General features: G+C 44.1%; 3 protein-coding genes across 5 annotated transcripts in view; 1 reads left to right on the top strand and 2 right to left on the bottom strand.

Moving 5' to 3' along the window:
- Positions 1 to 25,491, top strand: part of LOC121588918 — a 137,898-nt gene that overhangs the window by 80,426 nt on the left and 31,981 nt on the right. For all 3 annotated transcript variants that reach the window (XM_041907369.1, XM_041907370.1, XM_041907372.1), the window contains exons 7-11: positions 16,442 to 16,648; positions 16,767 to 16,912; positions 17,330 to 17,480; positions 17,970 to 18,100; positions 22,277 to 22,436. In XM_041907369.1, the coding sequence (XP_041763303.1) occupies positions 16,442 to 16,648; positions 16,767 to 16,912; positions 17,330 to 17,480; positions 17,970 to 18,100; positions 22,277 to 22,436 (795 nt within the window). The remainder of the gene's footprint in view (positions 1 to 16,441; positions 16,649 to 16,766; positions 16,913 to 17,329; positions 17,481 to 17,969; positions 18,101 to 22,276; positions 22,437 to 25,491) is intronic.
- LOC121588919 (pheromone-binding protein-related protein 6-like) lies at positions 2,900 to 3,703 on the bottom strand. Its single transcript, XM_041907373.1, has 2 exons — positions 3,245 to 3,703; positions 2,900 to 3,163 (listed from the first exon to the last, which is right to left on the bottom strand). Exons 1-2 carry the CDS (start codon positions 3,701 to 3,703, stop codon positions 3,146 to 3,148), a joined length of 477 nt encoding a protein of 158 aa, XP_041763307.1. The 3' UTR covers positions 2,900 to 3,145.
- On the bottom strand, positions 7,386 to 8,173 carry LOC121588920 (pheromone-binding protein-related protein 6-like). The gene is made up of 2 exons (XM_041907374.1): positions 7,715 to 8,173; positions 7,386 to 7,632 (listed from the first exon to the last, which is right to left on the bottom strand). Exons 1-2 carry the CDS (start codon positions 8,171 to 8,173, stop codon positions 7,615 to 7,617), a joined length of 477 nt encoding a protein of 158 aa, XP_041763308.1. The 3' UTR covers positions 7,386 to 7,614.

The raw sequence follows: 25,491 nt of genomic DNA on the forward strand, positions 1-25,491 counted from the left end.
CTTTGCACCGAAAACTACTGTGCAATTAATTGAGAAAAGGGGTCAGTTTGCGATGAAATTGAGTTCGCAATGATTTACTGCCCAGAATTGTTGGCCCTTGTCGGCGACTTTTGCGCTTTACGTTCGGGTGTATGTGTATATATTTATTGTGTACGTGTGAGTGTGTATAGGAAAGCTCTAAAATACATATCTCACATCATTTGAGCACTGGAGGGGAAAAGGTGAACATTATTGGAAAGTTTGCTCACTTCGATGGAGAAAGTTATGTCTCTATTGGGGAAGCAGATACGAAAGAAAGTTGCTAAGAAGTGCAATTTCTAAAGTGAAGCATACTTTGTAACATTGTAATAACTACAAACCTTTCGAAATTATTTGGAAGAAAAATAGTAACAAACATGCTTGTCTACTGTTGTCAGAAACACTTTTTTAATGAGTAACTCTACAACCGCAGTATGTACCAGAAGAGAAACATTTAACCGAATAGAAACAGTACTCTGTTAGTTGTTAATCTGTGAAAAACAAAAGAGAGCGAAAATCTGCTGACTCCGTGAAGCAAAGTCAATAATTAAAAATAATCAATATGTTTCCAATGCGTCACTGGTTAATTGCACTGACGCCATCCAATATTTTCTAACCCATCAATCATCCACCTTTCCGCTTTGCTGCACTCAACCTAACATTCTATAATTAATTCGTAAAGTTCATTTCATGACAGTGGCGCTGTGGCTGGACATAAGCTTTATCTCTCAGTTGTAACTAGGCATCTCAACTGGTGAGATTAAAGCATAACATGTTAACTATTGTTGTAGCTACATCCATCTGCCTGATGGCAACTGTTAGTGCAAACGTTCCAAATTCTCTGTCGCCCGAGCTACTGCAGCAAATGGGGCAATTTCGTTCCGAGTGTCTGCGCGAAACCGGAACCACCGACGAGCAAATTGAACAATTCAATAGCCCACAATCGGTGCAGGCCTCACACGAGCTGCAATGCTACATGTACTGTATGTTTCGCCTGCACAACGTCACCCGTCCGAACGGCGAGCTCGATCTGATCGACGTTTACCACGCCATACCGAAGCAGTTCAACTCGATCGCGCTGAAAGTGCTCGCCAAATGCAACAAATCGACCGGGCCGATTGCAGATGCGTGCGAACGTGCCTATTCACATCATCGATGCTGGAAGGAAACGGAACCGGAAGTTAGTGATCGTAATTATTACAAGGGCAAAGGGCAGCTTCGACTACCAGTTGCGGTTTGTTTAATGTTTTGAATTTTTCCTCCTCTGTTCTATAGCACTATCACCTATTTTGATGCCGATTCTCGCCAAACAACTAACTGGACACACACACACATGAGTGCAACTGCTTCGGAAGCAAGAGTTGTCGAAAACTTTTAAGGAGTGCACTGTTCTATACCCTTACCGGGTGCAATTTTCTGTGCATCTCGAATTTGGTCGTACTGTGCGGAAGTTTGCCGCGTCTGAAATAAGCTATACCGGGCCAGGACAGGTCGGTGTAATGTCCAAGCGAAGGCCGCTTCAAACTCTTAATTGACAAAGTATCGTGATAAAATGTAGACCAAATTAGTGCTCCCACTGGAGTGGGCTTGGTTTCACTCAACTAAGCAGCGTTGAATGCAGAGCAAAGGATTGAACTTTCTGTAGTTGAACTTTCTGGTTCGTATTTGGAAAAGTTTATGTATAGTTATCTGTGTTTCATGATGTTGCCCTGCGGTTTTAATGCAGTTTGTCTGCTACCATCGTTTTTTCAGCTTGTCGTTACTGTGTCTATTCCAGCTAAAATCGAAATTCCATTTACCTTTATAAGTAATGTTATTAAAAACTGAACTATGACAAAATAAACAACAGAAACAAACAGCTAAATAACATCGAGTTTAAGCAGTCTTATTTTATGTGTTAATTCATCAACAAATATCAACCAATTGTACAACCATTTTGAAACAAACCTTAAAAATATGTTGGTGTCTCACTTTATACTGCATTAAGAGATATTGTCCAATATCGATTTCAACTCCAATTGTCCAGTTAAAGCTGTTCTTAAATGATTAACCCTTGTTTTAAATTCAGCCTATTTTGCCATCATTCATATGAATGATACTACACTTTTCCACCTTGCGTTCCTTCACAAAAACACAGCATAAACACCACACTTCACAAGCAGTGCCATTGAAGACAGGAAGATGCTTCGGTGCTTCACATTGACTCTTGCTTAGCGTGAAAAGTGTACAGCACGTGAACGTTAAAAATAAATCATAAAGTACTCTTCAAATCGGTTCATTTTTTGTTTTGTTGCTTCAGGTTATCGTTTCTAACATATCGCCTCGAATGCTTGAAACGATTAAAGCTTCAAGCTGCTTCAATTAAACAGACAGCGTTCCATATTCAGCTGCACCACGCCATAAACCCACACCGTCTCACCACACGGGAACCAGACACGTTGCAGTACATCAACCGTGTACCTTGGAAGACATTTCCGCAAAAGAAAAAGTTTGTTGACTGGAAAATGGAAATTTCCATGCACAAGAGAGGCATTAGCAGCGACACGCTAACAGTAAGCTGCAAAACAGCCGGTTCACCGAAGAGCGCTGCTTGCATGCCGCTCGTCTGTCGCCAAACACACCTCCCCCTTGACAAAATCCACCTAGAATGTGCTCCGTACCTGTGCCTGGCGCTAGACGAAGTTCTTTGTGTCTGAGCGAAAGTTGCGAACGGTTGCACAATTGATTTACAAACAAACAACCCGGGTGCAACTTCGAAACGAAGTACAAACGTTCTTTCTTTGTCCTAACAACCGCCAACACCACCAACACGGCTGCAAAGAACTAAACGGTTGTGCTTACTGTTTATTCAAGAATCAATCATAAAAACGGTCACGTTGAACTTGTACTTCCATTCTGCGTACCCTCCCGGGACGTTGTACATTGATTGATTGATTGCTGTACGATGTGGCGCATTCGTGACCATCCATCCTCAGATCACAGAGTCACGCACACACACTTGCGTTTTGTGTGCCGATGTATAATGGTCAGCAGGCAGGCATACAGCAGGCAACAGCGTGTGTCTTAATGTAGCTAGATACTTACTTAATGAGTCAACACAACAAACCCGGTTGACTTTTGTCCCTTCTCACACCAGATAGTAGTGCTGCAAAAAGAGGTAGCAAAAGTGTCGCCATTAAAAATGCCCCTTTAATCCTCGCACACACGTTCCCGGACGCTTTCCTACCACAGGGTCCGATGTTTTCCAGCACTTGTGAAACCAGAACGCCCGTTCGCACACATCCTTGCCCTTGGGCCGAGTACACCTCACGCCCATTCGCAGTGCAATGTCTTCAAACTCTACCGGCACATGTTCGAGCAGCTTGCCCATGTGCAGCTCACCGCGATCATCGGTCACGTTCGTCACTCGGAACATACAGTCCATGTAGCACTTGAGCGCACGATTATCGTCGAACGGATCGGCGTCGCTGAATCGCTTGATCGCCTCCGGGCTAACACCCGTCTCCTCCAGGCACAGCTTGCCCAGTGGTCGCAGAAAGGCAAGAGTCTCTGGCGGAGGATATTGCCTGTCCCGACGCGGCGCTGGCCGTTGGGTGGTGATGGTGCTACAATCCGCTCCATCCAAGCACTGCGCCACTAACAGCAGCAGCAGCAGCAGCAACAGTGGGGAATCTTGAACCAACATATCTGTGCCCTCTGTGCGAGCCGACAAAACGGTCGATGACCAGCCCCACGTGCGGATGGTTTTATATTGTTCGTTTTAATTGCCGCCTTACGGTTAAAATAGCTTTGCCATCACTTCCGGCGGGCTGGAACAGCGTAACAGCTACGTTCGCGAGCGCGCCACCCGCATCGCCCCACAACTGCATCCGGTGTCGGAGTTAAGTAAACATCTAAGACGAGTAACCTTTCCTGTCAACGAGGTCAAACTTGAAGCGTGTTGCAGCGATCAGTGTAGCCGATTTTATATCGACTGTTGCATATCAACTCCACCTATCACACACCCACATATCACATCTTGATGGGTCGTAGTATCAAGCTGCACTTGACTGGGTAAAGTTTCTCTCCTCTGCAAACGTCGACTGCATAAGACGCTAATGATTGGCACGCTTAGTACTTTGAGTTGACTCTTGGAAAACAAAACGCTCCCAAAGCTCCGGGAAACGGGGTTGCGCAAAGATAAATGGCGCTCTACACAAGCTGTGGCAGGGGCATCGCATGGTGGCGCACTCGGAAGAAAGCGGCTGCCTGTGCCATCATTAACCTCGCACTCCCCACGATATCACCCGGCCCGCCCTGCTCACGCCAAAACGCATAATAAAGTGCGGCAAAGGCGCAAAAATCCGTTGGCCTCCAAAGGGACAGGCAAAAACACGGCTACCAAATTCAACAAATCGGGAAATCTTTCTCAAGACCTAAGGTTCATTTCCGACCAACCTTCCTCAACATCCAGCCCCCGTCCTCCTACGCTGCCACCGTGGGCTCCAGAAAACCTCCGACCGACCACAAGAAACCCGGTGCCCCGGAAATAGGCTCCCCAAAGTCAACGCAAACCGGCGGAAGATCCCGCGCAAGATGATAAAGTAAACAGTGTGCGGCTCGATTTTCATAACGAACTTTATGAAGTCAAGTTTCGTCGGCAAACGACCTCTTTCATCTTCGTCATCATCGTGCGGCATTTATTTCTGGCGACGCGAGAAAAGGGGTTAGCCCAAGCGGGTGGGCGAGTGTGCACAACTTAGCGAGCAAGAGTTTAAAGACTTGCAGACAACGGTGCAAGATGCAAGATGGGGAGATGAACGTGAGCATGATCGTTGGATACAAAGCGCGCCTCACCCATACACACACACACACACACACACACCCATGCGAACGCGCAAAATGCTGCTCCGGCATGCTTTATCTTTATGACGATGCTGCCCGGGCAACAAGGGTTGCAGAAATTTAATGTTAATTTTTGCCGTCACAAGTTTCGCGGGCGCTCGCGGAAGGAACAGGACGCGTTTGTTTTCCGCTAGGCGTAGAGTGAAACAGAGAAGAAAAAAAAAACAATGACAGAGATTGTGCTGCCAACATGCTTGATTTTCTGCCAACTTCTTGTTTGCCCGTTTCGGGCGGATCGCTTTGCGCATAAAAATTAAACGCTACCCTCAGTGTGATAGCTTACGGTCGTGGAATGGTTGGCGTGCTTTTTTACGCTTTCTTTTCTCTTTTTTGCAATTTCACTCGGAGCAGAGTTGACTCGATTGGCGGGTGTATTATGTTTGCTCGTTTCATAACCGTTTGCCAACAAATGTACCCTTCCTTCGCGCTCGTTTGCCTGCCCTATCTTTGCCAAAAACCGCTCGGAGGGCATCAACCAGTAACTTTGCACCGAAAACTACTGTGCAATTAATTGAGAAAAGGGGTCAGTTTGCGATGAAATTGAGTTCGCAATGATTTACTGCCCAGAATTGTTGGCCCTTGTCGGCGACTTTTGCGCTTTACGTTCTGGTGTATGTGTATATATTTACTGTGTACGTGTGAGTGTGTATAGGAAAGCTCTAAAATACATATCTCACACCATTTGAGCACTGGAGGGGAAAAGGTGAACATTATTGGAAAGTTTGCTCACTTCGATGGAGAAAGTTATGTCTCTATTGGGGAAGCAGATACGAAAGAAAGTTGCTAAGAAGTGCAATTTCTAAAGTGAAGCATACTTTGTAAGATTGTAATAACTACAAACCTTTCGAAATTATTTGGAAGAAAAATAGTAACAAACATGCTTGTCTACTGTTGTCAGAAACACTTTTTTAATGAGTAACTCTACAACCGCAGTATGTACCAGAAGAGAAACATTTAACCGAATAGAAACAGTACTCTGTTAGTTGTTAATCTGTGAAAAACAAAAGAGAGCGAAAATGTGCTGACTCCGTGAAGCAAAGTCAATAATTAAAAATAATCAATATGTTTCCAATGCGTCACTGGTTAATTGCACTGACGCCATCCAATATTTTCTAACCCATCAATCATCCACCTTTCCGCTTTGCTGCACTCAATCTAACATTCTATAATTAATTTGTGAAGTTCATTTCATGACAGTGGCGCTGTGGCTGGACATAAGCTTTATCTCTCAGTTGTAACTAGGCATCTCAACTGGTGAGATTAAAGCATAACATGTTAACTATTGTTGTAGCTACATCCATCTGCCTGATGGCAACTGTTAGTGCAAACGTTCCAAATTCTCTGTCGCCCGAGCTACTGCAGCAAATGGGGCAATTTCGATTACCTTTATAAGTAATGTTATTAAAAACTGAACTATGACAAAATAAACAACAGAAACAAACAGCTAAATAACATCGAGTTTAAGCAGTCTTATTTTATGTGTTAATTCATCAACAAATATCAACCAATTGTACAACCATTTTGAAACAAACCTTAAAAATATGTTGGTGTCTCACTTTATACTGCATTAAGAGATATTGTCCAATATCGATTTCAACTCCAATTGTCCAGTTAAAGCTGTTCTTAAATGATTAACCCTTGTTTTAAATTCAGCCTATTTTGCCATCATTCATATGAATGATACTACACTTTTCCACCTTGCGTTCCTTCACAAAAACACAGCATAAACACCACACTTCACAAGCAGTGCCATTGAAGACAGGAAGATGCTTCGGTGCTTCACATTGACTCTTGCTTAGCGTGAAAAGTGTACAGCACGTGAACGTTAAAAATAAATCATAAAGTACTCTTCAAATCGGTTCATTTTTTGTTTTGTTGCTTCAAGTTATCGTTTCTAACATATCGCCTCGAATGCTTGAAACGATTAAAGCTTCAAGCTGCTTCAATTAAACAGACAGCGTTCCATATTCAGCTGCACCACGCCATAAACCCACACCGTCTCACCACACGGGAACCAGACACGTTGCAGTACATCAACCGTGTACCTTGGAAGACATTTCCGCAAAAGAAAAAGTTTGTTGACTGGAAAATGGAAATTTCCATGCACAAGAGAGGCATTAGCAGCGACACGCTAACAGTAAGCTGCAAAACAGCCGGTTCACCGAAGAGCGCTGCTTGCATGCCGCTCGTCTGTCGCCAAACACACCTCCCCCTTGACAAAATCCACCTAGAATATGCTCCGTACCTGTGCCTGGCGCTAGACGAAGTTCTTTGTGTCTGAGCGAAAGTTGCGAACGGTTGCACAATTGATTTACAAACAAACAACCCGGGTGCAACTTCGAAACGAAGTACAAACGTTCTTTCTTTGTCCTAACAACCGCCAACACCACCAACACGGCTGCAAAGAACTAAACGGTTGTGCTTACTGTTTATTCAAGAATCAATCATAAAAACGGTCACGTTTAACTTGTACTTCCATTCTGCGTACCCTCCCGGGACGTTGTACATTGATTGATTGATTGCTGTACGATGTGGCGCATTCGTGACCATCCATCCTCAGATCACAGAGTCACGCACACACACTTGCGTTTTGTGTGCCGATGTATAATGGTCAGCAGGCAGGCATACAGCAGGCAACAGCGTGTGTCTTAATGTAGCTAGATACTTACTTAATGAGTCAACACAACAAACCCGGTTGACTTTTGTCCCTTCTCACACCAGATAGTAGTGCTGCAAAAAGAGGTAGCAAAAGTGTCGCCATTAAAAATGCCCCTTTAATCCTCGCACACACGTTCCCCGGACGCTTTCCTACCACAGGGTCCGATGTTTTCCAGCACTTGTGAAACCAGAACGCCCGTTCGCACACATCCTTGCCCTTGGGCCGAGTACACCTCACGCCCATTCGCAGTGCAATGTCTTCAAACTCTACCGGCACATGTTCGAGCAGCTTGCCCATGTGCAGCTCACCGCGATCATCGGTCACGTTCGTCACTCGGAACATACAGTCCATGTAGCACTTGAGCGCACGATTATCGTCGAACGGATCGGCGTCGCTGAATCGCTTGATCGCCTCCGGGCTAACACCCGTCTCCTCCAGGCACAGCTTGCCCAGTGGTCGCAGAAAGGCAAGAGTCTCTGGCGGAGGATATTGCCTGTCCCGACGCGGCGCTGGCCGTTGGGTGGTGATGGTGCTACAATCCGCTCCATCCAAGCACTGCGCCACTAACAGCAGCAGCAGCAGCAGCAACAGTGGGGAATCTTGAACCAACATATCTGTGCCCTCTGTGCGAGCCGACAAAACGGTCGATGACCAGCCCCACTTGCGGATGGTTTTATATTGTTCGTTTTAATTGCCGCCTTACGCTTAAAATAGCTTTGCCATCGCTTCCGGCGGGCTGGAACAGCGTAACAGCTACGTTCGCGAGCGCGCCACCCGCATCGCCCCACAACTGCATCCGGTGTCGGAGTTAAGTAAACATCTAAGACGAGTAACCTTTCCTGTCAACGAGGTCAAACTTGAAGCGTGTTGCAGCGATCAGTGTAGTCGATTTTATATCGACTGTTGCATATCAACTCCACCTATCACACACCCACATATCACATCTTGATGGGTCGTAGTATCAAGCTGCACTTGACTGGGTAAAGTTTCTCTCCTCTGCAAACGTCGACTGCATAAGACGCTAATGATTGGCACGCTTAGGACTTTGAGTTGACTCTTGGAAAACAAAACGCTCCCAAAGCTCCGGGAAACGGGGTTGCGCAAAGATAAATGGCGCTCTACACAAGCTGTGGCAGGGGCATCGCATGGTGGCGCACTCGGAAGAAAGCGGCTGCCTGTGCCATCATTAACCTCGCACTCCCCACGATATCACCCGGCCCGCCCTGCTCACGCCAAAACGCATAATAAAGTGCGGCAAAGGCGCAAAAATCCGTTGGCCTCCAAAGGGACAGGCAAAAACACGGCTACCAAATTCAACAAATCGGGAAATCTTTCTCAAGACCTAAGGTTCATTTCCGACCAACCTTCCTCAACATCCAGCCCCCGTCCTCCTACGCTGCCACCGTGGGCTCCAGAAAACCTCCGACCGACCACAAGAAACCCGGTGCCCCGGAAATAGGCTCCCCAAAGTCAACGCAAACCGGCGGAAGATCCCGCGCAAGATGATAAAGTAAACAGTGTGCGGCTCGATTTTCATAACGAACTTTATGAAGTCAAGTTTCGTCGGCAAACGACCTCTTTCATCTTCGTCATCATCGTGCGGCATTTATTTCTGGCGACGCGAGAAAAGGGGTTAGCCCAAGCGGGTGGGCGAGTGTGCACAACTTAGCGAGCAAGAGTTTAAAGACTTGCAGACAACGGTGCAAGATGCAAGATGGGGAGATGAACGTGAGCATGATCGTTGGATACAAAGCGCGCCTCACCCATACACACACACACACACACACACCCATGCGAACGCGCAAAATGCTGCTCCGGCATGCTTTATCTTTATGACGATGCTGCCCGGGCAACAAGGGTTGCAGAAATTTAATGTTAATTTTTGCCGTCACAAGTTTCGCGGGCGCTCGCGGAAGGAACAGGACGCGTTTGTTTTCCGCTAGGCGTAGAGTGAAACAGAGAAGAAAAAAAAAACAATGACAGAGATTGTGCTGCCAACATGCTTGATTTTCTGCCAACTTCTTGTGTGCGCGTTTCGGGCGGATCGCTTTGCGCATAAAAATTAAACGCTACCCTCAGTGTGATAGCTTACGGTCGTGGAATGGTTGGCGTGCTTTTTTACGCTTTCTTTTCTCTTTTTTGCAATTTCACTCGGAGCAGAGTTGACTCGATTGGCGGGTGTATTAAAATTATCACCTGTGCCGTACCGAAAAAGGGCAAGTTTTTATTGGTGTTTATATTGAAGCATTCAGCGGGATTTAATTTTCATCGAAATGGTTAACCACGAAATGTGATTCACGCTCGTCGCTTATTCGATATTGGACTTTTTCATTAAGCAAAAGTGAAAAGTAATGGAGAATATTTTTTCAAGTTCCTATTATTTCTACAGTTGAGTCATTTTTGGGACTACATTCATTTACATTCATTTTTTCAAAATGATTCTTTACTTATTTATATATAAATTTCATGCGTAAAGACTCCAAACTATCGAAAATCTATGGTACAAGTCAATTGGACACTTACGGTCAGTTTAAATTGTTCAAGCTTCTGAATTTCTCTATAACTTTGTCAGTATTTTTTTTTATCATTTTGAATTTATGCGAATTAAAAAAAATTATTGAAAATAAATTTTTACTAAGTTTGAATAGTTCTCAATACAAAATATTTTGCAGAAAAAATGCATGCTTTGTGCGATTTTGCAAAGAAAATACTAACAGTTTATAAATATACGAAATCGTAAATGTCTTGAACTAGATATTTTATATAATTTTTTGTTGGTTTATTGTTTATAATATAGTTAGTTAGTGTATACTGTTCTTTCGTCGTACATATTTAAGAATCAAAACTGTGTTGTTTTAGAACTAAACTTTTCAGACTATTTTAAATTACATGATTGTCCAAATATTAGTATTCAGGTCGTGAGGTTAGCTAGACCGTGAGGCAATGAATTATGCTACAAATACTCACGAATACTTACAGACGCACAAAAAAAATGAAAATGGTTATGATGAATCGAAAGAACTAGATCCTGTCCAGCGTGCGGACTCATATCGAAATTGCATGGACTAATCCTGAGGAAAATAGTCTAAAAATTCATAATTTAAGTTGTTTTGTATGTCATTAAAGGAATTTACTGTAGGTTAGAGAGCATATCACTATAACTAAATGATGCAAATGCATTTAAAAGTTTTAATGTACAATATCGAGTGTAATAGTTATAACAAAAAAGGTAAAACTTATCCATTATTTTATTCCTAACGCTAGTTAGTATCCCTCTGAAAAAAAGCAAAACAATCTGCAACAAATACATCACAAACATACTGCAATTGTGTAATGGGTACTTCCATTTCGTGCAAATTATGTTTCCATTTTCATATGTGTGTGTACACGTGCCATTCCACATCATCGCAGCACGATACTAATAAAGGCGAAAAGGCAGTAAAATGATGCGGTTTCTGCAAAACCCGTTCGCACCTTGCTAAACCGGACAGAGCGTTTGCTTGGCGCTTCGCGCAAACCCAAACCCCGTAGCATATGACACATGACGGACCAGAGCGGACACATTCATTAGAGCGAAAATTTAATTATGTTGTCCTTTAATTGTATAATTTGTATTAATGTATGTAAATAGCGTTTTCTCCGGTTATTCCACGCTCCCTCTACAACCGTACCTTGTTTTGGCCGCCGCCGCTTGGGCACTAATTTTTCTTTCACTTTAAACTAACGAGCGGCACCGTCCGTACTAAGCGGCCACCATTGCCGACCTTTACGCGCCATGTTTTTTTTGCAACATCATTTTTACTGCGTGCGTCACACATTGCAAGCAACCGCTCTCACACACGTACATACATATGCATATATGGTGCAGTATAAGCAGCATGGTCACTCACCGTAACGAACCGGCTGACCGCACTGCCCATGTGTCGCCCGTGTTGGGGGGCTTTTAGTGGAAAAAAACCCCTTTTCACGGGCAGAGTTTAATTGGCTGCCGCCATATTCGTGTTTCGTAATAAAATCTGATTTATTTTAGTTTCCTTCCCGCCTTCACCATTTTGGCCGACCTGCGGTGCTAGTGACCACGGTGCTAGCTAAATCTGCACCGCAGTCCATTCTCGCCCATCTTGCCACACAAACACACTAACGTTAAGTCGTGGCAAGAGTGCAGCCTTAAAAATATCACCGAGTCGCTTCTGCCATACTTTCCTATTACTTCCGGTTGGGGCGGTGGAAGGGCTGTGACTAAATTTATAAAACGACTAACACTAAAGCATCGTTGCAGAGCGAGTAAATGCGAGAGAGAGAGAGATAAAGAGAGAGAGAGAGAGAGAGAGAGAGAGAGAGAGAGAAAGAGAACGTAATGGAAAAAAGCGAGAGAGCAAACCTGTGACATGGTACCCGAAGTACAATTTTCCACCCGATTCCGTACGCCAAACGGACAATGAGCAGTGTGGTAGTACGTTTGCTTCCTTTTTTTTGTTTCCTTCGCAACGTTCCCATCGGCATCGGAAGGGTTGCAGTGTAACAGTCATGTAAATTTAAAACACGTATCTGATTTTCGTCCTTCGACTGTGAGCGTGTTGCACCGGGCAACTAAAGCCCCCGCTGGCTCGTTGGCTGGTATGGAACCGACTTACGTAATCCAACCCGGTCTCGCGTGACCCGCTACACGACGATGCATTGGTTTGGGGTGGCGTGCGCTTCCCTCGTCCGCTGTTTGCTATCTTCTTTGCACTTTCTCTCGCCCGCTATAGAGAATATTGGGGTAAAACTGGAACAACAGCACCCGTGCCTCTTAATGAAACTTTCCGCACGCTGCAATGGTTTTCGCGCTGGGAACGCTGCCAGTCAGGTGGAAAATACACCTTCAGCTACTCGAAAACAACAATTCACATTCGATTTTGTACGCCAAACTGAATATGCTCTGGTGCTGTTGACTGTGTGTTGCCTGTATATTTTTGGTGCACGTCTTTTTATGATATATTTGCTGTGCTGATTGCAAAACATGGGCACATGCAACGGGTTGAGTTATGGTAAAAGCATGAAAATGAAAGTTATAATGCTACTTTCATGAAAAAAAATATCCACAAAACGAAGTGTAGGTTTGCACAAATTGTGATTTTAACACATGATAAAGTTTTGTACATATTGTGATGTAAATCAGTTCAACAGATGTTTACATTATGATGCATTAATATAAATGTATGTGGAGCACCAGCTTCAATAAAATCTTTAATAACTGCTTTTTAATAAAAAATCCGTTACAATTACAAACAACTAAAATGAAAAAGTTTGAACTATTTATGACGCCGAATTTTATTTTTCGTGCTGAGTGCTGGTTGTAATAATCATTTTCTCAAATATCAACAACAACTATTGAGATAAGATTACTCCTACTATAAATATATTTCAAATACATTATTTTACAATCTCATTTGAGATAAAACTGATGAAAATGTTAAACTAAGCAGCTAACTATTTTATACACCTCCAAATGAACGATCGATCATATTTTATTCTTGACTGCCAATTATACAAAAACTTGTGACCAATGCTTATACTTTATTGAATAAACTTTTTTTCCTTGAACCCCATTTCAGTGACCGTGAGCATTAAACCGTATTTCCCTCACCTCTCAATAAACAAATTTTCCATTGCAATTTTCCTATTCATGGATGAAACCGTCAAAAAGCGGAACCAACCACTGGCGTCATAAAAGGTTGGCTATATTTTGTGCCACTCTGCACACATTCTACAGACACACACACACGCACACACATCAGTACATTAGGGGAATATCGAAGCCCGCTGTGTGTTTGGATGGGTATGTGTGAATTTGTATTGTAATAATTTTAATGAAATTTTATGACCTCTCCAATTACCCATCGTACGCGTTCACTTACAACGTTCTTCACTCTCAGTGCCGTAGATGGAAGCCCACGTTCAAACGGCATTTGCTAGCAAGGCCAACAGAGGGAATGAGAGAAAACAACATCCACCTCGGAAACGTTGCATAAGCCGCTGCTGGCCAGTGCCAGCGTCCGTGAGTAGGTGCGGCGCAGGAATATCCGCGAGTGGCGAAAAAAAGAGGCCCGAAATAAATTATCGTAATTACCGGTGCTAATACGTCGTAATGCTTTGATACACTTCTTTATATGAGTGCTTGTAACTTTGTTGGTGTGGCTGTATGGCTTTTTATGTGCCCCGATATCTTTGCCGCACCCTGCCCTTCATCCCTCTGTGTGTAGCGTTGCCGTATTCTCGTGTCACGCTAACGCCAGCATCGAGCATAATCTCGTCCGGTTGGAAAACCCGCCATAGATCATCCCGGAAGCTCACACAGGTCTATGTAAATTTGCCCAGCTGCTCCAGACGTCAGCCAAGGGCAGCGAGAGCCTGCATGCACCGCTCCAATGGCCCAGCAACGGGACGGTCCGGCCAAATTAATTCTAACGATCGGGCATTATGTGTGTCCGGTGGAGAAGTTTTGCAACAGTTTTTGCGAGCAACTGTTTCTGCCGTTAGTAACAAATTTTTATTGCCACCCCTATTCTTTACCCCTCCTCCCCCCCCTCCTTTTTTGGTGGTTCTTTTTTTTATTCGTAGCTCTTTTTGTGCCCCGGCTTGGCTCGGTAACGACACACCGATTGCGCCACCGAATGGGCGATGGATAAAGTTTTCCCATTTTTGCTGCCATTTTCGAGCAAGACACTGTGCTTGAAAGACACAAACTTAAATACACACACACACACGCGCATACATATACAAGCCGGCAGACACAGATGGAGACGAGGCCCCGGTCAAGTGACACTCGGGATGTAATTTATTGTACTACGCGCTCGTTATGAAATTATCGTCTTAAAAGCATTGTTTGAGCGCTCATCTTCATCGTTTAACCAGGATTGATGAGCTTTCCTACCTGGGAACGGTACCGTTGGTACCAAAATTGGTTGTTTTATATACTTAAATTAGTATACAAGGACGAGGACAGCAAGGACAAGAACCTGCTTTGACCATTACAGGTACGTTTTGAATGGCCTCGTCTTTGTTAATCTACGCTGCCCGATTTGATATAAATCTTTTTACAATGCTTTTAGGAAAGACCCAATAAGGGGGCCTTTTTGCTTGGCTTTGTTCCCTTTGTTACGAAAAACCACTGTTACAAGAATGCTAAATAGAAGATGTATTTCCCTTTGAGTACTTTTTCAAGTAATAAAACGATTAATTGAAGCTCTTTATATGTTTTTAAATTTGTTTGCTGGCCAGCACGTTGCCTTCAAAACAGCTACAGCCAAAAGCTGTTTGTTCGTCAACTTCATCATAACTTCATCGTTGATAGTTTGTATTTTTTTTTTTTTGACCTAAACTCACTATATTCAAAACTCAAATGTTCAATCTTTACTACATCAGTCACTACTCAATCATTGCATTAATAAACAAACCTAATGAAACACATTTATAAATATTTATAAACATATTAAACGGATTCGTATATCGAGTAGAATTGTTATGGTTCAATAATGAGAATTGAATATAATTGATAGAAACATATGACTGTTTCAAGATAAAATAATAAAAACCATTTAAAATCTATTTGATTTCAGAGGTATTATTTTACTTTTTTTTTATCGAAAAGCAATTTATAACAAAAGCAACCATCTCTACTAAAAAAATTTCCGATCACTGTTCTACGAAAAAACAAGCTTTCGTATCTAAAAAACTCAAAAGTCTATTAATGAAAACTGCCACTGTCGAGAGTAGGACGCACTTCTGCTTATAACACGTAAAATCATACACTCGCATCGAGCCATTGCAGAAATAACAAAACTCCAGCTCTTGCGAATTATTCTTTCAATTATCCGACAACAGCTGCACTATCCTTCGAGTATTTGCACACCGAAAAATCGGCTTACTTTGAACGCACACACACACACATCCGCCCGTGCACACACGTCAACAACAAAACCCAGCTGCATGCAGCACCCGGAGAGTGATGCACTTCAAATTTCCCAACGAAACGGTGCGCAATCGGTACAGGCCGGTGGCACGCAATTCACCGAAAACTTGCCCATCGCAAACTTGCATCGCGTGCAAAAATGTGTGCACAATAAATTATTTTCCCTATGGTCAATAAATTATGCACATGCATTCTATGTACCAATCTCGCTCAAGCACATTTCTCCCGTGCCCGTGTGCATTCGTGGCAATTTCCCGCAGTTCATAAATGTACGCTTCGCAGCAGGTACACCACAACGCAGTAGAGGCAAAGAAGGGAAGGTGGTCTCTCCGGTGATGAATAAATGTGCCTAATAATTCCGACTGCACTGTGTGTACCGTACAATTTGCCTCATTTTGATGTACGTTACACATCACCGCACGAGACACGTGGGAGAGGATATTTTGTTCCTTGCGCACAATAAATGGCTGGGAAACGTCATCTGCGGGTGAGTGAGCGAGCTTTTTCACAAACACGAGGTCGGCAAAATGTTAATGTTCGGTTTTGGGTCGGTTTTGTGACCGACAAACTATGCAAGCGTGTGGTGCGGGCCGCGCGCAAATGATTCACAGTTTGTGTATATTACTCTAAGGAATTGTTGGGCAAAAACAGTTTCTGGCAATATTACAACAAGGCTCAATTCAATGTGTTGCAAATTGCGTGCAGCATGTTCGATGATTATTAGGTTATTATTGATCCATACAATAATATAGGTGGTTGCTTCTTCTTACATTCTTCATGTAATTATCTTCCAATCTACATGCTACTTATGCACTTTCCACTGTACCGACTGCCGTCCAAAAATAATCATGTCGTTGTCGTTATTATTAAACAACATTTCCCCTGCTTCTACTCTACATGCACCCCGCTTTTGTTCTACTCCACAGGACGACCCGAACCTACCGTCACCTGGCTGAACGGGGACGAGATCATGCAGACCGGCGGCGGCATCTCGATGGGCCGGCACGTCACGGTCAATCGGCTGGAAATACCGAAAATGACACGATCGGCACTGAACAATACGTACAAGTGTCAGGCATCGAACACCAAGCTGGTACCACCGGCCGAGCGCAGCATACGGGTGGATATGTTGCGTAAGTGTGATGCCACCGTTTCACACCCGTTTTCACACCCACTTCCTGTCTGTGTGGTACTTTTACACCTTTCGTTTTTTTTCAATCGATTTTTGTTTTATTTTTTTAAAAAACGCAGTCAAACCACTCTCGGCCTCACTGTCATCGAAGCCGAAACAATTGATATCGAACCAGGAGTACGTGCTGGCGTGCAATGTGGCCGGTTCCGTGCCGGAAACGGACATCAAATGGATGCAAAACAATCGGCCGTTCACGAAGGGAAAGGTAAGTTTTTTGGGTTTTTTGTTTTGTTTTTGAATTATTGTGCAAAAATGGAAGCGAACCCTTTTTAGAACGAATTTATTCTTAACATTTTGATTTATATGTAAAATATCTTGAAGGATCAACCAATGTAATACTCTCAGAAATGACTTCTACAGAGCTAGTGCCAGAATAAAAAATATTATTTACGTGCAAGTGTAGCATCTTCATAAATCGATAACTAAAATACCCTCGTACCTTGGGTAATTTTTTCGGACGCATCGTTAAATCAGAAGTTTCATCTTCCCATCAAGTCAACCGTATTAAATTCAACTTAACGAAACTGTCATTATTTAACCTTTAAGTTTGAACCGGATGAAAACGTACAACAGTCCGCCAGCAGCAAACTCACTCAGCCCTACTGCTTTATCCACCCCGTAGATAAAACTCATCAATAACAGCTCGATGGTGTCGTCCGTGCTGAGCTTCCGGCCCCATCCCGATGACGATGGCACAATTCTCAAGTGCGAAGGTTCCAATCCACGCCTACAAAACTCCGTCCTCGAGGACTCGGTCATCATGAACGTGCTCTGTAAGTAGCGTCACTACAATACCCCGCATCTTTACCCATACACACAGACACATGCACATACACAAAGGTTTCTTAACCGATGTACGAGCCTACCTTTCACACGAAAGATGATTTGTAGCTTCGGTTCGGTTTTTGGTGAACCGCTGGTGAACCAAGGCCGTACCAAGGATTGCGTGTGTAAGTTATAGGAAATGAATCAACTTACACGCCTGCTTCGAACGTTGGGCAGAAGCACCGTGCCTCCCGCAACTGCTCACACACGCCCCTGTAGACCCATTGAAGTGTCCAACAGTGAGCTGTTAAGGTCATCCTCGAATACTCTTTCCCTACTGGCAACGGACACACACACACACACAAACACTCAACTGTTACAGCATTGCTGCGTCCATTAAAACTAAACTCTTCCCTTCTTTTCTTTCACCCATGCCGATGATCTCGCTCTTTCCTGTGCCGATCTCGCCGGATTCACCGCCAAATCCCACGAACCAGATCCACCGCAAGTGACACTGTCGCTGGGATCAACGCTTAATCCCGACGACATCAAGGAAGGCGACGACGTCTACTTCGAGTGTCACATTAAGGCAAATCCGAGGGAGCATCGCATTACATGGTCACACGATGTAAGTACCGGACGCGGGTCCACGTTGACACACAGATTAACTGCGGCGGCTGCTACCCGCTGCCCCGGGAGCTGGGAACGGTTTTGCGTCGACCGGCGGCTACAAGTAATCGTAGCCGGTTGCCGCCGACACGCAACACGATTCGGGACGCAAGCGGGCGGTATAGATAATTCATTTAATTTTCCTCGCCACCGTGCGCCTTGCACTCCGCGCTGGCAGCGAGCGGGCGAGACTGGCGAATGCTGCGCTCGCGTAGCGGCAAACTGTTTAAGAATTTCCATTTATATAACTCAGTTAAGATTACGAAGAATGGGGTTGAAAGCTTGCCGCCACTTGAAGTGTGGCGTAAAAAAAAAGGCAAGGGAAAGGTGGGGGAGAGAGAGAGAAAAAAAGCACCCACTACGAAAGAACACAAAATGCCATCATTTTTAGGGGTTTTCCTCCATTTTTCCCCTTTTATTTTTCGCGTTCAAATTTGCTTTCCGCTTTGCGACTGTTCTTTCGCGAATGCCATCCCCGTGCGGCCGATGATGATGCGCGCTCGTTTGGCCGTTGATCGTTTCACCGTGCACAAACTGTCAAAGTCACAACCGCGGCGGAACGGCTCAGCCTTCAGCCCAGCGCCGGCATCGCGTCATCTTGAAGGATCAAATTGAAATTGAATGAAATCAGCTTAAGAGAGATAAATTGCTCCGAGAAACATAATGGCATCATATTTTCTCGATGTGAATTTAATGGGATTTTAATATGTTTCCTCTTTCGCGTGCCCGGCACGGACGCCCGGAAGCAAGCCTTCAAATGGTACCCATTTGCCCGAAATCCTTACTTCCTGTGGGGTTAGTTAGGGGCTGGGGTGGATGCGGACGCACCAGCACACCACGTGAAGTGTCAAGAAGGTGAGCGGGTACGGTGGTGGTGGTGGTGGTGGTACCGTTTGACGGTGGTTTACGCTGCCGTCTTCGCAACATCCGTTTCGCCCTGTGTGCCACCGGTGTGGAACGTTCGCCTGCCGGGAGAAAGCGGCGGAACGTTCGGATTAAAGATAGGAGAGATAGCCGGAAGGAAAGCGTCTTGTTTGGGAGAATGAAAAGCTCCTAAAGATTTATATTGTTGATAGAGATTGCTTTGTTAGTGAAGTAAGATTGCAAATGACCAGGTGAACAAACCGCGCAACCGAAAGCAGGAGGACCGAACGGTGGCACACTTGAACATTATTTTGCCATTAGGCTAAGAATGGTGCTGTTGTGTTTGAGTGTTGAATAGCAAATGATGTTTGATGTAAGTAAGGCAATTTTGCTTATATTTATATGCATATATTAGATATTTGCATTATATTAGAGTTTCGTTTTATGATTTCTTTTCCTGGTAGCTGTATTGAATTGTAAAAGCACCTTAAACTACTTCTTTTATTCAGTAGGAACGGCCTATAACAATATGGTACGGCATTTGACCAAGTTATTATACAAAAAGTACCTGTGCACTATTGCACGAACGTCACTAAAGCATTTAAATTTAGTCAACATAGAATGATGATTGTACTATTACAATCTAATGAGAATAAAGAATGCTCTGAAACGATTGTTTATGCATTCAGTAGCATTTATGATAAAATCTGTTTAAATCCTCCCTGTCTTCTAACGTTACCTACCACAAAGCCAAAGCCTTTCTTACCTTGAAAAGTCTTCTAAAACAGCAGCAGAGCCTTTCTAATTAAAATCCCCATCGCCGAAAAAACGGCCGCTTCATTTGCACGAAGAAAAGCAGCATGAACCATCGTGCACTATACAAGCGCTACTAGCCGTACCGTGGGCGGAACACAGACTATCCCTAGCCGGTGGGAACCGGGTCCGTTTCGCAGTACACGCTCATCCCGTTTTTGTGTAACCGTATTTGGGGCAGAAATTATCAGCCCCGGGAAAAGAAGACGAAAACGCACCGCCCACCCTTAAAAGCTGGATAATTATATTGAAAATCTAATTAAAGTTATTTCTTAACCGGACCGGCGCTCCACCCTTCCATCCTTTGTTTCTCCTTTATTTGTATCCACAGATTGTAGCCACGACAGCTCCCGGTACGGTTCAGTGTCCGGTACGCCGTGCCGTGGAGCACTTGCGGCAGCATTTGGTATTAATTTGCATCCTAAACACACGGATGAACACCACCCACTCGCAGCGTTCGACGGGCAGAAAGCGGCGGGGGAAAAGCAATTTTATTAAGCAGATTCCGTTCGCCATTAAGAACCAATATCGACAGCGGTTTTATCGCTCGAATCGTCGACGATTTGGTTTTCCCTCCGGGCACCGGCAGGTAAAAGGGGTGCATAATCGTACTTTGCCAGCAGCGGGCGGGTTGCCTTCAAGACGGGCGCCGGATAATGCTGCGTGGTCCGTAAATAAAATATCTCAAACAATTGTACCCGTAATACGCTCTTGCCTTGGGTCTGGTCGGCCGTAAAGGAGCCAGCGAGCTAAGAAGCCAGAAGCTGGGCTTCGCTAGCCCACAAATGGGTTCCCCTTTTCGGTACGTTCCTCCGCGTCTGCCTCGCGCGAACCTGTTTCGTGTCTGTCTGGTGTGGCCTGGTGCGGCTGCTGGGCTGGCAGGGCCAGGTTTTGCTAAACCAACCGCACTCCGGTTGGTAGGGCTTGATCAAATCTGAAACCACAAATCCCATTGCCCTGCAGCGCGTACCGCTTCCCTCCCAATCATTCGGTAGCAACGTCTGCCGTTCGGTCATCTTGGACCCGAAACCATTCCACTGGAATGGAACACCGATTTCAAAAGCACCACTATCCCTTCCCGGCGCGCTTCCGGCACCAGCACTGCCCCTAATCCGACCGTACGCTTTCGTTTGATGTTGAAGCCCGGTTCGTGTAAAGCCGACCAAAAGCACAATTTCACAAATTAAAATCATCATTCATTCATTAAAATATGCAAATAAATGTACACCGACGCCGTACCCTCACCGCCTCTCTCTCTCTCTCCCTCATTTCGAAGCTAATAGATTGGCTGGGCACGAGGGATGGAAGGGCCTCCTCTGCCACGCCTAAACCCGGAAGCACCAGTGATTATGCCAGTGTGCCGTGATTATCATAATTGCTGCTGCTGCTGCTGCTGTTGCTGCTGTTGTTGCTTCTTGTACGGCCCCACCTCAAGACGAATTTCCTCACCCCTGCTGCTTTCTCCCGGGAGTTTAGATCAGTCAGCCGGATAGAATTGTTTCGTTTGCGCTTTACTGTGTTTGCGCTGCTATGCGATGATTAGGATGATAAAAACCGTTTATCCGAAAAGGGTGAAACCAGCTTCAATTATGAAACGTTCGGGCAAACGGGCACGCGTGCAATCGGGCGGTACAGGAAAAACGGCGTAAACACTCGCCCCAGAAACTGCCCGAGTTCGGCTAAAGGGCGCTGCTAGAGCATAAATGAAACGTGATGCTAGGGCTTTTGAGCGGAGCCGGATTAACGCCTACGCGCTCGGAGATGAATTCAATCAGCGGCAGAAAGCACTCGTACACATGATCCGTTTCCTTCATTCCACACCGGGACGATGCAGATAACGTATAGTGGTGCTCGTAAGGGATTAAAGAACGATGATGGTGATGGATTTTGAGATTTATCTCTTTTGTTTTTCCCCAAACATTGGGATCCCATTGCATCTTAAGCTCCTCTGTTTGAGGTCTGCAACAACGGAAATTTGCCTAGCATCAATCGATACTAATTAGCTGTTGTCATTCAAGCGACCTTTAAAATGCACGTCATATTCGGTTGGATTCTAAAACTTTAACAACCCTTATCACAAGTGAATTTTATTTTACAGCCTTTGCTTGAATTTTCATACCGATTCTAGGATTTAAAAAAGCGATACGTTTGCTAAAACTATGAAGTCAATTTGTTAATTACCTTCAATCTTCATGGTGATTAACTTATAATTGAACTTGCAATTTTGTCCGGAACTGATCTATAATCCATATTCCAAAGTAGTTTACCTGTGGCTAACTCCTCATCCAGCTATCTGTTTGTTTTTTTGTACAATTAGGTTTTAACAATATATTGTAATGTGTAGTTCTATTTTAAAAACGTTTTATTTAAAAAGCTTATAATCTACCTGTTCCACGTACACTGCATCCGATTTTAATTGCCTTCTTTTCCCTTTCGTTTGGTGTAATTTCATCTCCAGGGTCTACCTGTCACGCAGAACGTCACCTCCGGTGTCATCATCTCGACGCGGTCGCTGGTGCTGCAGCGTGTTGGAAGGTTTCACTCCGGCAGTTACGCCTGTGCCGCGGCCAACGATCGTGGCGAAACGCAAAGCGATCCGGTTGCCCTCAAAATACACTGTAAGTATACCGTGCGCATGGGCAGGGTTTCGCGCTTGCAACAATGACACCGACGGCAATATGCATTCCCTCGCCGCACGAACAGCCGCGCTTGAAAGGCAAAGGAAGTCAAACGGTGGCTTCCCTGCCACCCATCGTCCCAATCGCGGTCCAGGCGCATAATGAGCGCTCGTACCATATAAACTGTACTTTGTGATATTCAAACGACATCCTATTCTACGTGCGGCGCTTCGTTAGACAATGCTTGGGAAGTAACATTAAAACTCGATATCTTGTACCCCATAATACGAGGAAATTGCTATCGGTGATGGTGCTTGATCGCGTTCATGCCGGAGACAGGGCATGGGTGGTGAATTCTCTTCAAACCGTCCCTATCATCATCATCATCATCCACAACAACAACCTCAACAACATCATACGCTCTTGACTAATGAAAGACGTCATTACTCTGAAAGGATTCCCCGGTCTACATCAGTTGTACCGTTGCACTGTACCGTTTCCTCGAAGAGAGAGAGAGAGAGAGAGAGCGAGAGAGAGGAAACCGATCCAAAAACGGAAATGATACCGAACCAGTGAGGGGTTTCGAAGGGGTAGCAAGAAGAAAGGTTGGTGCGAATGGAGGCTTAGCTTTTTGATCCGGTTCCGGATCCGATGTGCACACAAACTTTTGCACAAAATTTTCACAAAACAGAAAAGCCGGCTAGCAAGACGAACCGTCGTTTGGTAGCCTGCTTGAACCGGGCCCTCTTCAAAGCCGGCTCACAACAATTACGAAGAAAACTCATAAGCCAAAACGAGGCAACAAAGTTTCCACTGGAACACTCTCTCGCTCGTTCTCTCTAAATATCTCTTTCTCGCTCGCTCTATCTCTCTCTTCATATCTCTCTCCGTTTTTGATGCGCCATTGATTGCCAGTTCACTTCGGTAGAGGTTTAATATACTAATTAAAAGGGCACTCCATTGCTGCATTGACACATCAAAAGGCCGATCAAAGCCGTCCCGGGACCGAAAGGAACCCGCTCGTCTACCAACGACCCCCTCTGCTTCCCACTCTCTATTTCTCTCTCTCTCTCTCTCTTCTCTCTCTTTCTTTCATCTTCTCCACGCTGTGTAGTCTGTGCCTTTGCACTTGAAAACTTTTCCTCGTATTCATAAATTGATGTGAAATATTGTCACAATAGAGCGAAATGGTAGCTGAAATGGTAGCCGAGGAACGTTCAGCGAGAGCGGATAACATCAAAGACCGATGGCGATGGCGTATCGGTGCAAAAATGGATGTTATTAAAATGAGACTCCAATCGCACGGAACGCCGTAGTAGTTTCCTAAAGCCGGTCACAGCGATGTGACGATGGTGTGATTTTAATCTTTCAGCTAAAAATCATCCCCGCTATGGTGATTGGACGGTCGGGCAAGGGTGTTATCAAACCATTCCATGAAAAATTATTTATGCTCGTTGTGAGTGTAATATCCTTTGCCCACGTACGCAACGCTGAAGGAAACGAAATGTTGTGCATTGAGCTTTCCACAACGACGGATGAAGTCAAACGCTTCAGATGGCACATAAAAATTAAACTTGCTCGTAGCGGAAAGCGGAAGCACACAGAACACACACACAGAGCGTACGTCCGTGCAGTGAAGTGTAACGGATGTGCTGTAACTGCGTGAAAACATTCTCATTAACGAGCGCTCAGGTTCTTTCGGGTCTTCTACCACTCTGACTGCTTCAGTAGATGGTAGCAACTGTGCAATAAAACTTAACAACGAAATAATAATGATTGCTTCTCTCAAAGAGTATGCCTAGCGGTTGGTTAGAGGGTGACGTACAGTGCACTAGCAAATCCATTTGAATGATTCGTTGTTTGAAGTGTATAGTATGTACCGTATCATGACAGTTTCTACTGGTTTACAATAAAAAGTAACATTTCTTAATGCTAATTGATGCTTCACGTATTCAATAAGAAAACTGAAATTGCTACCTATAGTTGTTGAAATATTAATAACGTTCTTACCAAATTCACCATAATATATTCTTCATGCCTAATTGATGATCAATTTTGTTTTCTTCTTCAGTCGTTTGCTTATAAATCGTTATAATACATTTTTACTCAGTAAGATTTCCTTTTCAACAAGATACACCTTTTAATACTAAATATTTGAGGTTAAACAAGTGAAATCAATTACAGTTAGGATAACTTTATAGGATAACTTTATAGTCATCAAAACAAGGTCCAAAATTGATATTCACTACTATAAAATCAAATAGTTAAGATTCATCAGTTAAGTATTGGCGACAGAGTGCGCAAAAGTGTGATCAATCATAACAAAATAGCCAGAGTTATATCGCTTCTTGCTTACTTCCACCTGCAATGCCGCAAACATTATGAGCGATATTTTTTTTTGTAGGTACAACAGCCTTAACAACCCAAAATTTATCGAAAAAAGTATATTAGCTAACTATCAAAATGTTTAGTTCACGAAAAGGTTCTATCGTTGTTCGCGTAAAAAGCAATAATGTGTTATCGTCGCACTCGTAAAAACAACATTGAGTTTTATTTTAATCTTCGATTCTACTTTCAAATGCCCATCTCATTGTGGTGAAACAATGTTAAGGTTGGATAGCAGAAATGTAACCTCGAGTTCGACCATATTGATGATTCCTTCTATCCATAGTATGATAGTAGAAGTTGGAAAAGTTCGACGCAATGAAATGTGATACTCAAAGATGATCAGTAATTTATATACGGGTAGGTTCTTCCCGTCTTTCATAATTAGGAACATTATTTTGCGGGCCGGATTGAACGTTGTGCCGGCCGCATTTGGCCCGCGGGTTGGACCTTGCTTATCGCTAATATAGTATGTTGAAAGCTCATAATATTTTTTTTTTGCAATTTTGTGTTTTACAACCACCTAAATCCCTCATCGTTGGGAACGTGTTTATGAGGAAATCATATTCGGCAATAAGTTTTAAAGAGAAACGGTAAACTTCAGCTCAAATGTGTGAGCAATGTTAAGGCCACAAACAGAGCTGGGCCGAAATCGCAGCTAACCAAAAAT

This window comes from Anopheles merus, chromosome 2R, assembly GCF_017562075.2.
Source record: "Anopheles merus strain MAF chromosome 2R, AmerM5.1, whole genome shotgun sequence".
Taxonomy (NCBI): Eukaryota; Metazoa; Arthropoda; class Insecta; order Diptera; family Culicidae; genus Anopheles; species Anopheles merus.